The sequence below is a fragment of the Hemibagrus wyckioides genome, linkage group LG03 (assembly GCF_019097595.1).
Source record: "Hemibagrus wyckioides isolate EC202008001 linkage group LG03, SWU_Hwy_1.0, whole genome shotgun sequence".
Classification (NCBI taxonomy): Eukaryota; Metazoa; Chordata; class Actinopteri; order Siluriformes; family Bagridae; genus Hemibagrus; species Hemibagrus wyckioides.
In genome coordinates, this window is record NC_080712.1 from 6222941 (window position 1) to 6246642 (window position 23702).

The 23702-nt window shown below is 41.3% G+C and overlaps 1 protein-coding gene across 1 annotated transcript in view; it reads left to right on the forward strand.

The window, feature by feature from the left end:
* nr3c2 (nuclear receptor subfamily 3, group C, member 2) overlaps nt 1-23702 on the forward strand; it is a 135830-nt gene that overhangs the window by 57663 nt on the left and 54465 nt on the right. Inside the window, exon 3 of the mRNA XM_058378561.1 lies at nt 8307-8434. Coding sequence (XP_058234544.1) covers nt 8307-8434 — 128 coding nt within the window. The remainder of the gene's footprint in view (nt 1-8306; nt 8435-23702) is intronic.

A 23702-nucleotide genomic window follows, 5' to 3' on the forward strand; every position in this document is an offset into this window, starting at 1 on the left:
AGTGCCAATAATAATAGTAATTATTTATAAAAATAGTAATTACTGATAAGTAATTATAATTAATAGTAATAATCGTTTATAATTAATAGAATTTATTGCTCGAGACTTGAAAGCACTTCTGTAAGCCGCTCTGGATGAAGGAATATGGCGTTAATATAAATGTAAAAGTAAAGAGATATATATTTATAAATAATACATCATAATAAATATATTAAATATATTAATTCAATTCAATTCAATTCAATTCAATTTATTTGAATCAGGGAATACCGTTTCCATGAAAGGGTGTAGATGGTCTGCAACAATGTTTAGGTAGGTGGTACATGTCAAAGTAACATCCATATGGACGGCAGGACCCAAGGTTTCCCAGCAGAACATTGCCCAAAGCATGACACTGCCTCCACCAGCTTGTCTTCTTCCCATAGTGCATCTTGGTGCCATGTGTTCCCCAGGTAAGCCACGCACACGCACCTGGCCATCCACATGATGTAAAAGAAAACATGATTCATCAGACCAGGCCACCTTCATCCATTGCTCCGTGGTCCAGTTCTAATGTTCACATGTCCACTGTTGGCAGTGTGCAGGGGTCATAGGCACCCTGACTGGTTTGCAGCTATGCAGCCCCATACACAACAAACTGCGATGCACTGAGTATTCTGACACCTTTCTATCAGAACCAGTATTATCTTCTTCAGCAATTTAAGCAACAGTAGCTCTTCTGTTGGATTGGATCACACGGACCAGCCTTTGTTCCCCATGTGCATCAATGAGCCTTGACCGTCCATGACCCTGTCGCCGCTTCACCTCTGTTCCTTCCTTGGGTGACTTTTGATAGCTACTGACCACTGCAGACCGGGAACACCCCACAAGAGCTGCAGTTTTGGAGATGCTCTGATCCAGTCACCTAGCCATCACAATTTGGCCGTTACGCTCAAATCCTTACGCTTGTCCATTTTTCCTGCTTCTAACACATCAACTTTGAGGACAAAATGTTGACTTGCTGCCTAATATATCCCACCCACTAACATGTGCCATGATGAGGAGATCATCAGTCTTATTCACTTCCTCTCACTGGTCATAATGTTATGGCTGATCAGAGTAAGTGACGACAGGAACGAACTTTCACAGATGTTCTGAATATTAAACGTAGCTACAAATGGATAAAAAAAAAAATCACATTGCCTTGCTGTTGATTAGTTTCCAAAAACTGCATAGATTTTATTCCTTACACACACCTTCTTATTCAGCTCTGATGATTATAAACTCATAAAGCATATATTTAAATCACAAATTCTATGTATTTTAAATGTAAATTAAAATGTGTAATTTCTATGCAGCTTATATTTTCTGGCCCTGAAATTAGCCCCGCCTCCAACCTTGACTCTGTGATTAACTCACACCATTCTGTATTAAAGGCATCTGAAACACCATATGAGTTGTTGCACATGATTTTGGGAAGGAAAAGAAACCTTGGCAGTGTTTTTATTCCAATCCCATGCAGAGAGCTCTAAAAATTACAAACTGCCCCTTTAAGCATTGCACTTCCTACAGCTCCAGCAGAGTTCCTGGAGCAGCATAGAGTTCAACAGTTCACTCGACAAGAGGGTTTTTTATTTTGGGCACCAGGCCAAAAACTGTGTGAACTCTCTAAACAGCCACAGAAGAAAAGCTCCACGCTGAAGATTGGCACCTGACAACTCCAACATGCGTTACGCGAACAGGGTTATCTCGTAGGTCGTGTCTTTTTGCAGCCAATCTGTCAGTCTCTCGTCGATCGCGAAGCTTGGCGCCGAGTTACTGCAGATCTCAGCTGACTCGCGACTCCTTAAAGCGCCGTAAAGTATGCAGAATCCAAACAATCCCGAGAATGCTCGCGCCGCCGTGTCTAACGCGGCCTCCTATCAGTTCCCATCAGTTCCACATTCAGCTTCAACATCTGCTGTGTAGCAGAACGGATTTACATTTACAGAATTCGTTTTTTTTCTGAAGCTGTAACACTTCAGCATGCTTGTAATGTATAGCTTGCTTTATTGAGTGAGATCGGATCTGTAAGCATGTTGTTGTGTATATTGTTTTTAGATGTAGAATAGGGAGAATATTAGCCGTGAAACTTTAATTAAAAAATGTAAAAATAAATAATAATAATAATAAAAATAACAATAATATTTAAATACTTAATAAAAATAGTAAATTCCAAATAATAAATAAAAAAAAAAATCACTATTTTGTTTCAATAAAAAAACTGAAGATGGAAAATTAAAAATTAAAAAATAGAGGAAGAAAAATTCATTTATGTGCTGTTATTTAAAAAAATATATTATATTATGTTTATAAAAAATATAAAGGAATAAAAAATTTCACCTCTTATCTCTCCAGACTCAAAACAAAATACCTTTAATAGCTGTAATTACCGATAAATATGCTCTCCATTTATGCATCATGCTCTGTTTAGTATTTGGTGCAGTTCTCATGCCGGCAGTTTAGTCTGAAACAAAGCACATGTAAAACAGGCTTTTATGTGGAGCAGGAAGTGCACCTTGGTACTGAACCTGAGACTTCCTGTAGATGGTGGTTTCACTGGAACTGTGCAACGATTCCCGTGAGCGTGATCGTGACTCAGGTCAGCACTCGTTCATGGAAGTAAAGTAACCTGGGGGTGTGTTTTAGCTGATGATGTCATTGGGTGACCTTACTGTGCATAACAGCACCAAAATGATAAAAAATAGCATGTCGTGTTGCGATCTCTAAGCACATTTGTCTGACCAGCGCAGCAGAGGAATGATGTCGCTCGGATTCGGACATGTCCAGTGAAAAACACACCTGCAGATTAGTGTAACATATCAGACTGAAATGTTCTCTCTCTCTCTCTCTCTCTCTCTCTCTTTTTCTTTGTAGAGAAAAATAATTATCAATATGTTATATTTGACAGTTTAGGAAGCTTTTTTCTTTTGCTGTCTTCCTGGTTTTCAGCATTAATTCATCGCTCTGTCAGCGTTTGAGCGTTTAAAAGAAAGAGACTTCATCGAGACTTCACTTAGACGAAGAAAAGCCGACTGAAGAGTCTGTAGTGAACGAGAAACATACACTATAATGGAAAAAAAAGCTTTAAGCTTACATTACAACAAGTATATCTAATTTGGTAAACATTCTGGCACCCGCTCTGCTTATTTAATCAATTATCATTCACTGAAGGAACGTAAATGTAATTAATTGTGATTTATTTATAAAAGACATTGTACCACAGGATTCTGGATTCTGATTGGTCAGAAGGTGTTTTTTTTTTTTTTAAAAAAATACAGCTCTGACAGTGATTCCAGTATTATTGCTATATTTTATATTGCTATATATTAATGCAGACTTTCTAATATAGTACCGTTTCCATAGCAACAGCTCATTCACAACAACAAATAAACTGCTTAATTGATATATTGGAGTTTTCTCCATATGGTATGGGGATGTTTGTTGAACAGGTATGGAAGGAGTCTCCAGTGTCAGCTGTCTGACCTGATGAAGGACACAAGGAAGAAGAGGAAGTAATTCTGTGGATGGATGCTCTGCAATGTTTAATGAGTAAACAAGCAAAAACAATCCAAAATCTGCTATTATAGTCTCCGGTCACTTCACTATTGTGAAGTCACCAGGAAGCGTTCCTGTTACCGGTTGCCGTGGTAATGACTAACTAGCTTCCTGCATGACAGCAAATCAGATTTCTCGCCTGCTAACACGAAACATTCTAGAGGGGGATTTTGGTGTTTGTGTATAAATTCTGCAGTGTTTATCTGGATCATATCATACGAGATGATGAGGAAGCAGTGTGCTCTCTTTGTCATGGATCAGGTCACCTCTACAGCCTTCGCTCCTGTTGGTAGATGCTGCACCAGGTTGCTCTTTATTTGCATAAACTTTGTCCTCTCTCTGATATGGACACACCCATAGACACGTCTAGCCACCGACTGAGAGACTCGTCGTCTATCCTGTCGCTGGAACTTGACAGCTTTATGTGATTTAACATTTTCAGTACAAAATTTCTACCTTATTTCCCCCAAACCAGCACCAAGTGTTTTATTCCTAATGTAAAACCATTGATCCATTGCATTAAGTTTTTTTTTTTTTCTGCACCATAATCTGTGAAATTCGGCTTCACAGGAACTCGATGCTTCACACAAACAAGCTACAGGTGAAAATGTGTTTTCATTTTTTTTGTTCCTGCATGCATTATAAGCAGAAAAAAGTTTTTTTTTTTTTTTCATTTTTTGTCCACATACACAAATATGTCCCAATTAACAGCGACTAGGAATAGACTTTTCATCCAGCCGCTTTCCGCTTCTGAACATTGCGGCTAATTCGGTTCATCTGCGCTTGTTGTTCATCCCATCATACAGCATTAGTTTAATGGAGTGTTCTTATCTCAAATTTAGCGAACGGCCTGATGTTTCTCTCACAACACTGCCACAGTGTTGCTCGGTACACGTCAGCGCTTTTAGAACGGTGGACACCGAGTCGCCGCCTCGCCTCGCCTCGTTTCACCTCACCTCATCTCACACTTATTTTTCTTCCTCTTCCTCTCACTTCACCCTAAAGCTTTCAGGAGTAAAGGAAAGATTCGCAAATAATCGACTCTAACGCAGCTGGGCTTCTTTTAATCACGCGTGCCGAGTGCCCACGGTGATCGACTCTTTCGGGGCCTTCGAATCGTCCGCCTCGCCAGGGGCGAGCTAAAGCCTCTAACAAATTGAATGCGTGTTTAGACTGGCGCGATAGAATTAGATCAGCTCCCCTGATTGTGTCAGGGAGCCGCTGCAAGTTCTCGCTCGAAGCCGAGTGTGCCTCTGAGAGCAGACGGCTCGTTAGGATGCGATGATGTTGTCAGAATGTTAAGCGGACAATTACCATGCACTATTGATTGTGATGGGAGGGAGCTCATTAGCAAAGCGAAAGAGGAGAGAGACAGAGAGAGAGAGACAGAGAGAGAGAGAGAGAGAGAGAGAGGAATAGGTTCTCTGTCAATAGTATGGAATTAAGAACATTGCACAAAATGTGGAAAATACTAAAAAGAAAAACACACACAGGTCTTAAAACACATATCAGTTAAAAATAAAGCACGTAGTAATAGAAAAATAATCAGTGATAATGAAGCCGAGTTCATTTTCCTGTACTGGAGTTGATTATTTTCCAATAACCGTGAAGTGTTTTTATACAGAAATTAATTTTTGTTCATAATTAAAACATCATGTTGGTCCCACAGGCTTAGCTGTTAACACTTTTACCTCACTCCAACAGGGCTGGGGGTTCGATTCCTGACTCCTCCCTGCGTGCTCAGAGTGTGCACGATCTGTCTGTGGTGTTAGGTTTCCTCAGGGTTCTCCGGTTTCCTCCACAAGTCCACAGACATGCTCAGTAGGCAGATTGGCATTTCGAAATTGTATGTGGTGTGTGAATAGGTGTAAAAATCACAAAAGGAGTGTGTATGTGATGAACTGGTATCACTTCCAGGATTTTTTCTAATAACATGTTGCTTTATCTCTTAAGACTTTACCTCAGACTGTTCCAAAGCGCTGACACTGAAGACTCCTTCCTTCAATGTTATAAATAAACCAACTTATTTAAATCCGTCGATTATTATAATTAATGTAGAACCGGCACATTGATATACAGCGGCGATTTACCATCAGCTGGAACTACTTTCTTTTTAACTTAGTAAGGAATGATATGTCAATGTTTTTTTCTCTCTCTCACTATTTTTCATTGAACATGAAAACATCCATGAATTAAAAACTCCAACATATCATTATCATAAAATTACGGCATTTTATGTGACGCATCGATCATACAAGTCATTAATGAGCTGTTACTATGGCAATGATAACGTATTAGAAAGAAAGTGCGCATTCATATAAACAGTTCAGGTGGCTGCTGTTCTGGGAGACGAATCAACACCTTCTGACCAATCAGAACGCAGAATCAGACAGCGCTGTAGTTTAAACTCTGAATAGAACAAAAGGCAAATTTGTAACTACAACCTAACAATCAATCTCACGGTATGAATTTCATTTTAACGATTCTGACCAATCAGAATCGAGAAGCCAGGAGCGCTGCAGTATAAAAAGCATTAATCTATTAATAAAGCTTTTGATTTTTAATAGCGGAGCTGCGGCAGAGGAATACAATGCTCTCATTAGTCATTTCCTCGAGATGAGAGTTGATTAGCTCGCCGGCTCCGAGAGGGTGACTTTGAGCTTGGAGGCGATGCCACGCTTCTGCACGCTCATGTTATGTCAGGTTTCTCTGTCCGACTTAATCGGATTTCTGCCGAGTCAGCCCGACTATTTGGAGCGCACGCCTCAGGTTTTTTTCTTCTCCTTTCGACTGTTTCGATTGCATTTAGAGGGCACAGGAAACCTTCCTGTCACTTGTTCTTTTTTTTCTTCTTTCTCTTTGTAGCTGTTTTGTTATTCTGCGTTATACTCTCCATGCGCCGGTCCCGAACGGCTGGCGGTTTGTTGTTCGTCGCGGGTGTAACTTGACTGTTTTGTAGAGCAGAGGCGAGCGATGGGAGCTGTTGTTTGGTTTCGGAGCTCGTCTCAGAGGACCACCTCTGAAAACCTCATGATCTGGAGCAAAATGACGAAGCATACGTTGTGAGTCACTGACATATGCTGCACTCTTTTGGGTGCCTAGGAACAGTGGGAGAAACACATTACATACACACACACACACACACATACACACACACACACATACACACACACTTCACAGCACACACTTTCTCCGTGGGGGGATTTGAAGAGTATGCAATAAATAATAAATAAGCCACTTACTTTGTTTGCTGTCTAGTCAGTCTTGAGGTTAACCACAACGTGTTGGTTATCCTGTCCTCACTAATTGCCTTTAAAAATAAAAAAAAAATTTGAATAAAGAAAAATAAAATCGTACTGTTTTCCTTTTTCCACTCTGTCTTGTGACGATTCATATTACTGTATGTTTAAGTTTAAGGTCAAACTCACAGTGCTGCAATCCACCATACAGTCTGCAGTCAGGAATTTTGCTGATGTACCAAAATAATCCTAAACACTTCCTGTTTCCATCCTGAAGATTATTTTCCAATGTTTCAATAACGACATATCTCAAAGTTTTATTCAGCACATCACCTCTAATAGCTGTATTCGTTAAAGACGTTCAGGATTGGTAGCCGGAGACGGAAACGTGTGCAGAAAAAATGTTTATTTACTCCAAGATAAATGAAACACAGACTATCAGACCCCTGACTCGAAAACTCGCTCGTAATTATGACTTCACGTGTGTTCAACTTGTAAATACAATCTTTCTGACCTGCCTTGAATGAACATGAAAACATCACTAAGCTGGAATTACGAGCAGGAAACTCCAGATATTCTTTCGAGCTCTGACTTTCTGAGTTGTCAGTAAAAGTGTGAAAATGTAGCCTCTTTTTCCCAGGACATGGTCTCTTTTTAGGGCCATAAAAATATTATACTCATATTAATATGATCAGTCATTGTATTGTATTCATATGCTATATTTTGTGTGTTTATTTTTCCTAACAGCTAATTCCATTTTATTTTATTTTATTATTATTTTTTTTTTATTTTATTTATAATTTTATTTTATTTTATTTTATTTTATGTTTCCTTCTACATAAAATAACTTCATCACTTCATTTAGTCTGGACATATTTGCATCATTATAGTCTGATGTCATTTTTCATTTTATCTCATTTAATATTTCTTGGCCATTCAAATGTATAAACATTGGTAGAAGGTCCACTCGTAAAAAAAATAATGAAATAAATAAATAATTGCAAAACATGGGAAGAGTGAAACCTTATTTATTTATTTATTTACTTATTTATTTATTTATGTGATGTTGATCGTGTCTTTTTAATGTGTCAAAGTTTACATTTATAGTAAAACAGTTCAGTATGCTAATAATCCCTCTGTCCCCGCCCATTTATTTATTTATTTGTTTGTTTGTTTGTTTGTTTATTTAATTGTGTCCTTGCTCACCCTAAACTGAAAGAAACCACAAAGTACCAGAAAATTTGCTGTTACAAAAATCTCTGACACTGGAGACTCCTTCCTTCCCAACAGAAACGTTCACTAAAGCAACGATGGCGTGTTTTGTTGTTGTCTGTGAAAGTGCTGTTACTATGGAAACAATAATGTATTGTTAAAACAAGTTTTGTCACATCATTTTTTTTTTTTAAATGTACACTTTCTAGCGAATCACATCTGAGGTCATTGGTTTATTATGATTAAATGAAGTGTTTTGTGTGTGTGTTCTCACCACAGCGCTCCTTTAAGACACTCATCCTCCACGGCTAAGGTGTGTTTAGTGTGCGGAGACGAGGCGTCCGGGTGCCACTATGGCGTCGTCACCTGCGGCAGCTGCAAAGTCTTCTTCAAGAGAGCGGTGGAAGGTATGGCACTCGCATCCACAGCCCGTATTGACTTTAGCTCCTTTTCCTCTTAGCCTCTTTAATTTAGGACATGATTATATACGCTTTTTTGGCAGGTTTTAGCGAGCCAGTAACTGGGATTATTTCAGCACACTTTGGGGATTTGTAGTAACGCTGCCAAGGTAGTGTGTTTACACATGAAAGCAGGGTGGCATGAAGACGCAGCATCGATTCTATAAACAGCTCGGTGTCCATTAGCAGCAGTAGATAATTAGCAAGTCTGCGGAGTCAAACGCAGGATTTTCCAGGTTTTATCCAATCACCTGTTGGAAATCTGTCTCAGGGGGTGAACTGGATTTTACACTGAGGAGCTTTTTCATTACCAGGAGTCTTAATATAAGTCTAAATATCAGGTCCAGAGGAGTATTTTATTTTCTCCTGAAACATGGTTCACTGTCTCGCTTTCGTTATCTTGACACTTGGATGCCAGTCTTTTTATTTTATGACAATAAATTCTTAATTAAACCATGATAATAGGATGTGGTGGATTCCGGAGGTGTTCCCAGGAACACACTCGGGAAACAACGGGAAACATTCCCAAAAGCAAGTGAAAAACGAAAGCTGATCGTTTATTATCTATGTATTTACAAATCACGATTTTCATGACTGATATTTTTTCACTTGTATGCAAATTTGTGATGATGCAGCAAAGCGACAAATCCAAACATCGATAGTTTCATTCATTAAAGACAGTCAGGATTGGTCGCAGAAGATGGATACAGGTGGAGAAAAACGAGACAAATGAAACAAAAATACTTTGTCATATAGGTCTTTCCTATATGACAAAGTATTTGTGTTTCATTTGTCTCGTTTTTCCATCAGACTCAGAAACTCAGAGCTTGGGAGGGAAAATCCTAAGTTTCCCACTCGTAATTCCTACTTTGTGTTTCCCACTCGTATTTCTGAGTTTGTGTTTCCCACTCGTAATTTCGGCTCTGTGTTTCCCACTCATAATTCCTACTTTGTGTTTCCCGCTGATAATTCTGACTTTGTGTTTCCCACTCGTAATTCCGACTTTGTGTTTCTTACTCATAATTCTGACTTTGTGCTTCTCACTCGTATTTCTGACTTTGTGTTTCTCACTCGTATTTCTGACTTTGTGTTTCTCACTCGTATTTCTGAGTTTGTGTTTCCCACTCGTAATTCCGACTTTGTGTTTCTCACTCGTAATTCTGTTTCTCACTCGTATTTCTGACTTTATGCTTCCCACTCATAATTCCGACTTTGTGTTTCTTACTCATAATTCTCACTTTGTGTTTCCCACTCGTATTTCTCACTTTGTGTTTACATTTCTGGCATTAAGGTGTTGGACTAATGATCGGAAGGTTGTGATTTCAAATCCCAGGTCCACCAATCAGCCACTGCTGGGCCCCTGAGTAAGGCCCCTAACCCGGAATTGCTCAGATGAGATAAATTGTGAGTCACTCTGGATAAGAGCGTTTTCCAAATCCGAGAGTTTTTCACTCGTAATTCCGACTTTGTGTTTCACACTCGTAATTTTGAATTTGTGCTTTGAAATCTTTCCAGCATGACTCGAATACGATCTTTTCAGCATGACTCGAACGCACAAGAACACCACCACAAAAGTCGTAATTACGAGCAGGGATTTTCTCCTCTCGCTCTGAGTTTCCGAGTTGTCAGTAATAGTGTGACCATATGTCGTCTTTTTCCTGGAAATTAAAATACAGCAAAGCGACAAATCCAAACAACCGAATCGAATGTTTCCTCAGAACAATCCTACAGCAGTTTATCAAATCACTACCTGCACTTAGTTCTGTTTAAAGGTAACATGCAAAAATGGATGGAAAACATGGAAGAAAAACTTGGAAGAAAACCACACGTTAATCCCTGTCAGGATTTTTTCCCTGTCAGTAATTTGTCAAGATTTTTCTGGAAGAAAAGCACAACAAAAAAAAAATCAAAAGGAAAATAAATATAAATATATAAATAAATATTTTTTGCCACAACAATCACAAATAAAATAAAATAAAATAAAATAAAATAAAATAAAATAAAATAAAATAAAATACTGGTGGAACTACTTCTTTAAATCCTTTAAAGGCAAAATTTCTTTCTTCTTCTAAATTAATGAATTCATTTTAAGGTTTTATTTCATTAGTATGTACATCTATCTATCTATCTATCTATCTATCTATCTATCTATCTATCTATCTATCTATCTATCTATCTATCTATCTATCTCAGAATAAAGATAAAAATCCAAAGGGGATGCAAACTTTTGCACTCAACTCTAAGTGCTAAGACTTTCAGTGATGTGAGACAGGATTAAATGCTGCGAGAGACCGTAACCTCAAACTAAACCAGGAAAAAATCGCCAGACTGTTCCATTCTCCAGAGGAAAAAAATAAAAACAAAAAACAACAACAACAACAACAACAACAAAAAAAACAGAAAGCTGACTCAGCATTCGGAGCAGCCCGAGCTGTACAGAGCAGAAACTCACCTCAGCCTGAGAGCAAAAGAGCTTGAAAATGATCAGAAACAACCTGGAACAAAACCTCACATTTTTAGAGACATAAACCGTTCAAAGCGGCGAAACGTACACGAAAAGAGTATCTAGAAAGAGTGTGTGTGTTTTTTCTCCAGGTTTAAAAATTCAGCTCGGGTTGCGTCCCTCACCCGTTGTTCCTAACAAACACATCCCACAGCTTGACACGTTTGTGTATTCTCTTTTCATTTTTTATGTTTTTAATCCGTGTACAGTAACTGCATTAGCTCTAAAAAAAAAAAAAACGTTATCGAGTATCTTGTTGTCGCAGATCCCAACTCCATGTGGATGTGTTTTTGTCTTTTCAGGGGTTTTTGTCTTTTTTGGAGCTGTTGCCCGGGGTACCGGATCACGTCCGTGGCTTTGGTGCACGTTTCGGTGTTTTCCTCACTCTTACACACCCACGTCGACGCAGGACGAGGCTGTTAATGAGCTGATTAGCCGGATTATGTTAGTTCACTTCTTTTGTTTGCTGCAAGGAATTAATAAGCTTCGTTCCAAATTAACAGCAGAACTCGTGATACATGCACAAGCTTAGCAGAAGATATTCAGAATCATGAGGGTGCAAATCTGGGGTTTTTTAACTGTTCTTTTTTTCTTTTTTTAAAGACCTGATTCACTCACAGATGTGTGGCGTTAATGTAGAGCCTGAAGCTGACTCCATGCTAAGGCCATTTCTCTTCCCTCCTGTTTCTATTTTAAGCATTGAGGTTAGCACGGCTTTAGGCTCTGTATCATGACTCGGCACAATCATGTAGGCCACTGTTTAATCACAACAGATGTACTTTTAGCTGTAAAGAAAGAAACGTAAACACCGTAGACGGCTAAAGGTGTCTTAGTAAGGATGAGTCGAATCAAATAGCTTGATTATGTCCCTTTGAATCTTCGAAAATGATGAAAAAGATTCATTTTCAGTGATTCAAAGAGTCATTTTCCATAATTCAAGGAGTCGTTTTCAATGATTCTAAGAGTCATAATCAAGCTATTTGATTCTTTGAATCGGGGAGCACTGTGGCTTAATGGTTAGCACTGTTGCCTCACAGCAAGAAGGTCCTGAGTTTGAACAGGCAGGGGACTTTCTGTGTGGAGTTTGCATGTTCTCCCCGTGCCTGTGTGGGTTTACTCTGGGTACTCCGGTTTCCTCCCACAGTCCAAAAACTTGTACATTAGGTTGATTGGTAATTCTAAATTCATAGGAGTGAGTGTATGTGGTTGTCTGTCTATATGTGTGGCCCTGTGATGGACTGGTGACCTGTCCAGGGTGTACCCCCTGCCTTTTGCCCAGTGAGTGCTGGGATAGGCTCCAGCAGATCCCCGTGACCCTAATTAGGAAAAAAGCGGGTATAGAAAATGGACAGATGGATGATTCTTTGAATCTTTAAAAGTGAATCTTACAAAAATGACTCTTTGAATCTTTGAAAATGAATCTTCAAAAATGACGCTTTGCCAGACGTCCTAATAGAAGCGGGATATTTCAATCACAAAATTAGGAATTCCGAATGCTTTCCCATTGCATGCTCACTCTCCAAAAGTATGTGCGCTGATGACCATCAGGTCACTGTATGTGGTTCCTCTCCAAATTTGGATCGTATAGAATGGCTTCGTATGCTGTTACAACTTCCCTTCACTGTAACTAAGAGGCTCAAACACTATTCCTGCATGACAATGCTCCTGTGCACAAAGCACAAGCTCCAGGAAGATATGGTTAGGGTAAAATGTTGGAGTGGAAGATCTGGAGTGTCCTGCTCAGTGTCCTGTCTCTGAACACCTTTGGAATAAACTGGAACTAAAGTCTCCTCACCATAGTATCTGATCAGATGCTCTTGTAGCTGAATAAACATCCACACAGCCAAGCTCCAACATCTAGTAGAAATTAGGATAGCTGGATAGAAATATCTGACCGTTTGTAGCTTGTAGACACATTTGGCAGGTGGAAAAAGGAAAGAGTAAAAAAACAGAAACAAACACTGAGGTTAGGGCTAGGTTTAGTATAGCATTAATAAGATTAATTAACTCTGCTGTAATGTGTATATGACAAATAAAGGTGTGTGTGTGTGTGTGTAAATAGTGACAAAGGTACACAATGTATGAACTCTGCAACGTGTCAAACACACGGTCCTCAACGTTAGACATAGCCACAACTTTATGAAACGTGCTTAGTTTTTATTTAATAAAGAAAATTATCAATCAAATTGCTATTGGATCTCCAGAGTGGTAGGAGCTAGGGATGTCTTATCTTATCGCCCTGTCTTTGATTATTGTCCTCCAACAGCACAACCTACACACAAGTCTACTTTATGGAACAAACACAGAGATGTCTAAAAACGTAAGCTTTAGCCTCCTTTTCACCGAAGCACAGATCTAACCTACAACTCTGCAAGCACTTTACTCCTGAGAGATAAGCCTGCACAACCTGGATTTTAGAACACGCCCCCGAAGCCACCAGCATCTCGCAGAAACATGGTGATGTACCGTAACACAGCTAATACAAGTGCCCCTGCGGTGTGTAGTGCTGTGGGTGGACTTTAGGGTTATTTCGGTTGAAGTATTTCTTTAAGAGGAAGCGCCGAGGCCATCGCATGCTATAGTGTAGGAGGAGATGTAGTTCAGTGTGTGTGTGTGTGTGTGTGTGTGTGTTTCCCTACCTTACCTGACCCCAGCCTAGTTACAGAAAGATAGAGCGAGAGAGAGAGAGAGCTAAAAGCAGAGGGGAGGAGACAGTGAGAAGGAAACGAAGTGAGAGATGGGGGAAGGACGAGGCTGATGATAGAAAGATAGACAGAAATAGAGAAGAGAAGGGGAAAAGAGAGGAGAACGGGCGAGAGTGCGAGAGGCACAGAGCAGAACGAGGGACATGGGGACGGCAGAGAAACAGAGCACAAGCGTTAATACAGCAGGGAAATAACACGGCACGGCACTCCGTTTGTGCCTGACGTGGCCTCGTTCCATGGCAAGAGAGAGAGAGAGAGAAACACAAGAGAGAGCAAGACAGAGATAGAGAAAGATAGTGAGAGAGAGAGAGCGAGAGAGAGAGAGAGAGAGAACAAGCAAGAGACCAAGAGAGATAATGGGAGAGAGAGAGAGAGAGAGAGAGAGAGAGAGAGAGAGAGAAAACACGAGAGAGAGCAAGACAGAGATAATGAGTGAGAGAGAGAGAGAGAGAGAGAGAGAGAGAGAGAGAGAAGAGAGAGCAAGGCAGCGATAGAGAAAGATAGTGAGAAGGGCAGAGAGAGAGAGAACTAGCAAGGGACCAAGAGAGAGAGAGAAGGGAGAGAAAGAGAAAACACGAGAGAGAGCAAGACAGAGATAATGAGTAACAGAGAGAGAGAGAGAGAGAGAGAGAGAGAGAGAGAAGAGAGAGCAAGGCAGCGATAGAGAAAGATAGTGAGAAGGGCAGAGAGAGAGAGAACTAGCAAGGGACCAAGAGAGAGAGAGAAGGGAGAGAAAGAGAAAACACGAGAGAGAGAGAGCAAGACAGAGATAATGAGAGAGAGAGAGAGAGAGAGAGAGAGAGAGAGCAAGGCAGAGATAGAGAAAGATAGTGAGAAAGGGTGAGAGAGAGAAGAGCATGAGAGAGAGAGAGAACTAGCAAGGTACCAAGAGAGAGAAAGAGAGAGAGAAAGGAGAGAGAGGAAACATAAAAGAGAGCAAGACAGAGATAAAGAATGATAGTGAGAGAGAGAGAGTGAAAGCAAGGGAGAATGAGAGAGCAAGAGAAAGAGAGGAAGGGAGAGAGAAAACACAAGAGAGAGCAAGACAGAGATAGAGAAAGATCATGAGAGAGAAAGAGCAAGACAGAGATCGTGTAAAAGAGAGAGAAAGAGACATAGAGGCAGAGCGCAAGAAAAAGGAACAGTAAGAGAGAGGGAGAGAGAGATTTTTTTGCTGCCCCAGAGGCAAACGCTCCTCTCCTCATTAAGCACTTCTGGCCTAGACACAGTGGAAAAGCAGACATTGAAAAAGATCTGTTCCTTTTTGTTTATGTACATTTAATGCAATTACACCCAGGGGAGGAAATAGCAGCTCGCTGGATTTCTGAATCTCTACCTGGAGAGAATAAGACGCAGTTGTTCGACTGCTGAGTAAGATTATTCAAACCACTCACAGCTACCACGAAGTTTAGAGCGCTTGAAAATGCAAAAACTGAAAAAGGAAAAAAGTGGAAATGGATAGCTGGTTGTTGCGTAAGCTGCGATATTCCGAGCCGTGTGTAATGGCGTTACGGAGAGATTTTTCACGGCATCATGTTATTAATAACTTCATTGTATCTGCTGTGTGGCATTACGGACAGCGCTGTGTCATGACGGACAGCTCTATGGCATTACAGACAGCTCTGTGACATGACGGACAGCTCTGGGGCATGACTGACAGCTCTGGGGCATGACTGACAGCTCTGTGACATGACGGACAGCTCTGGGGCATGACTGACAGCTCTGTGGCATTACAGACAGCTCTATGGCATGACGGACAGCTCTGTGGCATTACAGACAGCTCTATGGCATGACGGACAGCTCTGGGGCATGACTGACAGCTCTGTGGCATTACAGACAGCTCTGTGACATGACGGACAGCTCTGGGGCATGACTGACAGCTCTGTGGCATTACAGACAGCTCTGTGACATGACGGACAGCTCTGGGGCATGACTGACAGCTCTGTGGCATTACAGACAGCTCTGTGACATGACAGACAGCTCTGGGGCATGACTGACAGCTCTGTGGCATTACAGACAGCTCTATGGCATGACGGACAGCTCTGTGGCATGACGGACAGATCTGGGGCATTACAGACAGCTCTATGGCATGACGGACAGCTCTGTGACATGACGGACAGATCTGTGGCATTACAGACAGCTCTATGGCATGACGAACAGCTCTGTGGCATGACGGACAGATCTGGGGCATTACAGACAGCTCTGGGGCATGACGAACAGCTCTGTGGCATGACGGACAGCTCTGTGGCATGACGGACAGATCTGTGGCATTACAGACAGCTCTATGGCATGACGAACAGCTCTGTGGCATGACGGACAGCTCTGTGGCATGACGGACAGATCTGTGGCATTACAGACAGCTCTATGGCATGACGAACAGCTCTGTGGCATGACGGACAGATCTGGGGCATTACAGACAGCTCTGGGGCATGACGAACAGCTCTGTGGCATGACGGACAGCTCTGTGGCATGACGGACAGATCTGTGGCATTACAGACAGCTCTATGGCATGACGAACAGCTCTGTGGCATGACGGACAGATCTGGGGCATTACAGACAGCTCTATGGCATGACGAACAGCTCTGTGGCATGACGGACAGATCTGGGGCATTACAGACAGCTCTGGGGCATGACGAACAGCTCTGTGGCATGACGGACAGCTCTGTGGCATGACGGACAGATCTGTGGCATTACAGACAGCTCTATGGCATGACGAACAGCTCTGTGGCATGACGGACAGCTCTGTGGCATGACGGACAGATCTGTGGCATTACAGACAGCTCTATGGCATGACGAACAGCTCTGTGGCATGACGGACAGATCTGGGGCATTACAGACAGCTCTGGGGCATGACGAACAGCTCTGTGGCATGACGGACAGCTCTGTGGCATGACGGACAGATCTGTGGCATTACAGACAGCTCTATGGCATGACGAACAGCTCTGTGGCATGACGGACAGATCTGGGGCATTACAGACAGCTCTATGGCATGACGAACAGCTCTGTGGCATTACAGACAGCTCTGTGACATGACAGACAGCTCTGGGGCATGACGGACAGCTCTGGGGCATTACAGACAGCTCTGTGACATGACGGACAGCTCTAGGGCATGACGGACAGCTCTGTGTCATGACGGACAGCTCTGGGACATGACGGACAGCTCTGTGGCATGACGGACAGCTCTGTGACATGACAGACAGCTCTGTGGTATGACAGACAGCTCTGTGGCATGCTCTGTGGCATGACGGACAGCTCTGTGGTATTACAGGCAACTAGGTTAGGAGACAGACAGGTCAATGCTGGCTACGTTCCAGTGTTATGGATTGCTCCATTTTTACACTGTGTCAATGACGGACAGCTCTGTGGCATGAAAGACAGCTCTGGGGCATGACAGACAGCTCTGTGGCATTACAGACAGCTCTGTGACATGACGGACAGCTCTGGGGCATGACGGACAGCTCTGTGTCATGACGGACAGCTCTGGGGCATGACGGACAGCTCTGTGGCATGACGGACAGCTCTGTGGCATGACGGACAGCTCTGTGGCATGAAGGACAGCTCTGGGGCATGACAGACAGCTCTGTGGCATTACAGACAGCTCTGTGACATGACGGACAGCTCTGTGGCATGACGGACAGCTCTGTGGCATGACGGACAGCTCTGTGACATGACGGACAGCTCTGTGGCATGATGGACAGCTCTGTGTCATGACGGACAGCTCTGGGGCATGACGGACAGCTCTGTGGCATTACAGACAGCTCTGTGACATGACGGACAGCTCTGTGGCATGACAGGCAGCTAGGTTAGGAGACAGACAGGTCAATGCTGGCTATGTTCCAGTGTTATGGATTGCTCCATTTTTACACTGTCAATGTTCAGAGCTCAGTCTTATCAGTCTTATGGCATTATAAAGACATCTCAGTTCATGACAGTTATGACATTATGGGAATTATGGATCTCCACGTTTAAATGTTGTCATTACAGTCAGCTCCACATTATGAAGTGTTAGCAAGGGCACTGTGGATAGCTTGTTGTAATGCATGCTATGGAATTATGGATAGGTCATCCATGTTATGTCATTATGCTTAGATTATTGTCATTCACGTTATGTCATTAAGCTTAGGTCTCTGTCATCTATGTTCAGCTCTGTTTCATGCACGTTATGTCATTATGCCTATGTCTATGTCATGCATGTTATGCCATTATGCTTAGGTCTATGTCATCCACATTATGTCTTTGTGTTCATCACTGTGTCATGCATCTTATGATTAGGTCTATGTCATACATGTTATGTTATTATGCTTAAGTCTGTATCATACACGTTATGTTATTATGCTTAGGTCTGTGTCATACACGTTATGTTATTATGCTTAGGTCTGTGTCATACACGTTATGTCATCATGCTTAGGTCTGTGTCATACACGTTATGTCATTATGCTTAGGTCTGTGTCATACACGTTATGTAATTATGCTTAGGTCAGTGTCATACACGTTATGTCATTATGCTTAGGTCAGTGTCATACACATTATGTCACTGTGTTTGGCTCTGTGTCATCTATGTTATGGCATTATCTCATCCATCTATATCATCCACATGTCATTATGCTTAGGTCTGTGTCACACATGTTATGTCATTATTATTAGGTCTATGTTATCCACTTTATGTTATTATGCTTAGATCAGTGTCATCCACGTTATGTCATTGTGTTCTGCTCTGTGTCATCCATGTTAGGTCATCTACGTTATGTCATTATGCTTAGGTCTATGCCATCCACTTTATGCCATTGTGTTCAGCTCTGTGTCAACAACGTTATGTTATTACACTTAGGTCTGTGTCATTGTCATTATGTTTGGCATGGTGTCATTATCATGTCATTAGGTTATGCTCTACATCATAAGGCTTAATACTATGTCATGAGGCGTAACACTATGTCATCCATGTTATTGCATTATGGTCAGCTCTATGTCATCCATGTCACTGCATTATGCATAGCTTTATTTCAATTACATTGTAGGGTTCTGCTTAGTCATCCATGTCATTTTGTCATGTTATCCATGTCATTACCATGCTTAGCACTATCATCCACATCATGCATTAATCTTAACATTGTCATCCACACCATTGCATTAATCTTAGCACTATGTCATCCACGTCATTGCATTAATCTTAGCACTATGTCATCCGTGCCATTGCATTAATCTTAGCACTGTCATCTACGCCATCACATTAATCCTAACACTAAGTCATCCATGTCATTGCATTAATCTTAGCACTATGTCCTCCATGCCATCACATTAATCTTAATGCTGTCATCCACACCATTGCATTAATCTTAACACTATGTCATCTATGTCATTGCATTAACTGTATCATCCACGCCATCGCATTATACTTTGCACTGTCATTCAAGTCATTTCATCATGATTAGCACTATGTCATCCGTGCCATCACATTAATCTTAACACTGTGTCATCCATATCACTGCATTACTTTTAACACTATGTCATCCACGTTATGCATTAATCCTAATGCTGTGTCATCCATGCCATTGCATTATACTTCACACTGTCATTCACGTCACTGCATTAATCTTAACACTATGTCATACACACAATCGCATTAATCTTAGCACTATGTCATCCATGTTTTAGAGCTATTTTTAGCTCAGTGTCTTCCACGTTATACCATATGCCTAGCACTGTCATTCACATCATGGTGTTATTCCAAGTGCCACATTAATTGAATTATGGGTTTGTGGATAGTTGCTGCATTATATCTTATGGTGTTTAACCAAACTCTCCACAGTTAAATCTCTGACAAGGTTGTTTGCTAGTACACTACAGTTCCTACACAGTGCGTGTGTGTGTGTGTGTGAAATGGGATGTTCGTGCTTTAGTGAAGTGTATACTGAATGGTCTTTCTGTGCTGCTGTTCAGCTGTGGACCAAAATAGCATCCGTTCCTTCATAATGACAAAGCTTTATGGAATTTGGCTGCTGCTGTAGACAAGGCCTTTCAAACGGAGCAAGCTTGAGCTGTAGGGCTTTAGCTCTTATTAGGATTTATTGAGCGAATGGTGAAGGAAATGTCAGAAAATCTTGTATGTTCTAGGTTACAAATCACTATCCGGTCAAGCGCATGGTCAACTTTGGGGTTTGCAATGTTTAGTTCAAATTTGGTCGCGGTTTAGAGCTGAGACGTGTGTGTGAGTGTGTGTGTGTATTATGTCACACTGTGGTACACAGCAAGAACTTCACAAAAAGGATAAGACAAAGCCGTCGAGCCTTTTCACAGTTTTCCTGGCATCGACACGCTTTTGATTCATCGGCTGGCTCGGTCTCTAGCCCAACTCCCTAACCGCAGATAGGCAGTTTGTTGATACAGTCCAGCTTGGCCCTGTAAACATCTCCATATGGATTTTCCCTTTTTTTTGTTAAGTGCTTGATGCATACAGTATTATCGAAAATGTTATCTCCAGCTTGGCATGGTGCCGCGCTTAATGATATTTAATGTCAGTTTTAATGAGCGGTTATTCAAAAAGGGGTTTTACTGTGTGTGCAGTGGCAGCAAGAAAAGCCTGTGTTACCGGAGGTGTGGTAGAGCTGACACATAGCCAGGGAAAGGTAACCAAAATACTGATGGAAATCACTCTGCTCCAGCCGAGTCATTTAAGGACAAAGGCTTCTCTATTTCAGCATGACGGGCAGATTTTTCTACCAATCAAACGCCGGGATTTTGTTAAAAACGAAAGAACTGTTATGGATATTGCGGGAACATGAAAAGTTTATTTTAAAGCTCTACCTGCTTTTGTAAAGATTTGTTATGACCTTTTATGACCTCATGGACTTCCCCCCTGCGTGACACTGCTCATTTATTTCCCAGTTTACACAGTATAATTGGCACAAACATAAGGAAGGTAAAAATGACGTGTAACACGACACGCGCCGTGAGCGAACTTATCCTCGGCTGACCTCTGCATGTTCGCTTTCAACGCCGGCGCTTTAAATATCTGCCATCTCTTCCTCCTTCTGGGTGATGATGCCTTTGTTCTTTGACACTAATGCAAAATGCACGAGCGTTCGGTGGATACGACGTTTGCGGCTAAGCAAATGGCGCAGGCCAGTATCAGTATCAGTATCTTGCGGATCTGCGCTTTCACCGTTTTCTTTCTGGGACGTGGGCAGGCTGCCCCGACGTGTTTATAGTGTTGATAAAATGGCTTTTGTCTGGGCTTGTTGATAGACTGTCCTGAAGCCATATCATTCCATCTGAGTAACCACAGCAACCCATTTTGGGATATCGAGCTGGAAAATCAAGCCCAGTTATAGTGAGAAGAAGCTGTCTGTAAGGGAGCTGCTGTTTTTTGTTTTTTGTTTTCAACACGTCCGCATTCGCATTAAGAACCAGCACTCTGTCCACGTGCGTGTAAAAGTAGGTTATCTTTCTAAAATGGTGCCTGTGATGTGAAAATTTACCACCAGATCGTCTATTGATTCAGTTTTGGCCACGTAAATACATACCGAAAAAAAAAACCTGTAGAATGCTGTTCAAAGGGAGGGCAATATTAAATATATAAAGACGACATGAAATAATTAATCCTATAAATCATTCTAAGAAGCCCTGGAGAGGCCAAGAAAAGATTTTTCGGTATCTTAACTGGAGGGAGTGTATCTCCGGAGGACTGAATTTTACAGCGTTTTTTTTTCTTTCTTAACCTCCGTCCCTAAACTTCACGCTTTCTGGCACAGTCAGAGATAAAAAGTGCAATTTCATAGCCAATTAATAAGGGTGGAAGCCCCGAATGCTTCAAAAGTGCTTTGGAAATTACCTTCATGTTCGTGATCATGACTAGGATTCTAAACAAATACCAAGCTGTGTAGCGTGAATCCGCTGTGACGTGGATAACTTTGCTTTATTTTCTTTAAGCTGTCTGTACAGAGCTATACAAGACCTCCTGCTGCATGATAGGATACCGATGCTTGATCTTGTGCTGTCTGTGGCTCCTCTTGTCCTTCCCGATTCATCCTGATCTTCTTCTCTTGTAGAAGCTTACACATGAAAACTGAGGGAAGACTGGGGGATTATACCCAGGACTCACACTGAGCTGCTGCTGGAATCATAAAGATGAACTTGATTATAATAATCAAAGGACTCTTATTCACCCGGGGACATATTTGTATTACGTTTTATCAGTATTCTGATGTAAGCGCAGACTCAAGCGTTATTCAGAAGCAGTTGGATGGCAGTAGAAGATGTAGGATGGAGTCTCAGTTATGCAAAATTCTAACTTTTAGGAACTTTTTCGGACATTTTTCATGGGTGACATCGGTTCGAGTCAAGTCAAGCTTTTATTGTCATTGCAGCCATATAGCTGGTACACTAAAATAAAACAATGTTCCTCCAGGACCAGGGTGTTACATAAAAACACAGAACTATATAAAACCAGGCAATACAGTACTACATAAAGAACAGTATTAAAGAAGCAGTATGTCCAGGTGTAGCGGTTAGCACATTTCCTTTGCACCTCAATGTTCCAGGGTTCGATTCCTGCCTTTACCCAGCGTTCCTGGAGTTTGCATGTTCTTCTACTAATTCAGTCACGAAGCTTTTATTGTTATTTCAACCATCCATAGCTAATGCAGTACACAGTGAAATGAAACAACCTTTCTCCAGGATCCTGGTGCTACCTTCTGGTACTCAGGTTTCCTCCCCCAGTTTGGTATTTGATTGGTATTTCCAGATTTCTGTGAGTCTGTGTGCCCTGAGAGTCCAGGCTCCCTCTGACCCTGTGAAGTATAAGCAGTACAGAAAATAGATGGCCAACATATTGAGCTGACCTTTCTGCCACAAATACACTAAAATAAACAACGCAATGCCGTTTGAGGTCGATATTGAAAGACATAAATATGGCACTAGTAATTAAGCATTTTTTTTATTAAAAAAAAAGTAAATAAGTGCTTATTTATTAAAAGGAACAAATAAATAAATAATTAAATAATGTGTATTATGTAATATGTATTATATAAATAAATATAATTAAATAAATGAATAAATAGAATTAGATAAATAATGAATTATATAAATACATTTAATTACTTTATAGAGGCGCTATACAGTTGTGTACAGTAACTGTTACACAATACACAGCGCTCAGACTGAACATTGTTTCTCTTCTCCACCTGTGTACAGTAATAATTTATAATTTCACTATCATCTCTCATCACCCGAAAGAGGACAAGATTCCTTTAAAGTCTCAGGGTTTCTCCGACATTAAGGACGTACGGGAAAGTGCTATACAAATAACATGAAAAGTTGCTGACGTAAGTTGAAATAAGGTAAATGAGGCAAGTGGAGAAAATTATCTACAGGAAACTTCACAAATGACATAAATGCCCTGTATGCGTATAAAAAGTGAAAGATTAAAATAAAACAGTCTAGAATGAGCAAAGTAGAGCTAAGTAGTGTTGAGTTTGTAATTCAGAGGCTTTTAAGAGCTCGCGAAGGCTCATTCTATTCAACAAGACTTCATGTGAAAGTCGTTACGGAGCCACCATGGGAGCCTCCGCCGCTCGGTCCAGCAACAACATCGATTAGAGCGAGCCGCCATGACTCAGCTGGAAGCGTACTGAATGGATCTAGCATATGCGGTTGAGGAAATAATCGCACGCTGATTCACATGCTCGAGCAGTCCAGCTGCTGCGTTGTCATGTCAATGTGCCACGCCGCCGCTAATGGCTAATGCTAATCCCGGGAAGGCAGCGCGCTTGCCAATTAAAATCTAGGTCAGAAATACAGCGCTGCTAGCATGAAAACAGTCCCGAAGCAGTGACTTTGAAGATGAAAACGCCGTCCCAAAAGATTCCCCCAAGAACTTTGTTGATGAGATTCATTACATAAAGACCTTCAGCTCTTTCGCTTTCAAATTAGCTAGTCAACTTGGCTAGCCCGGCCTAGCTGCTAACATACTTGGATAATGTTTGTTAGCTACCGAACATAAGCTCACTGGGCT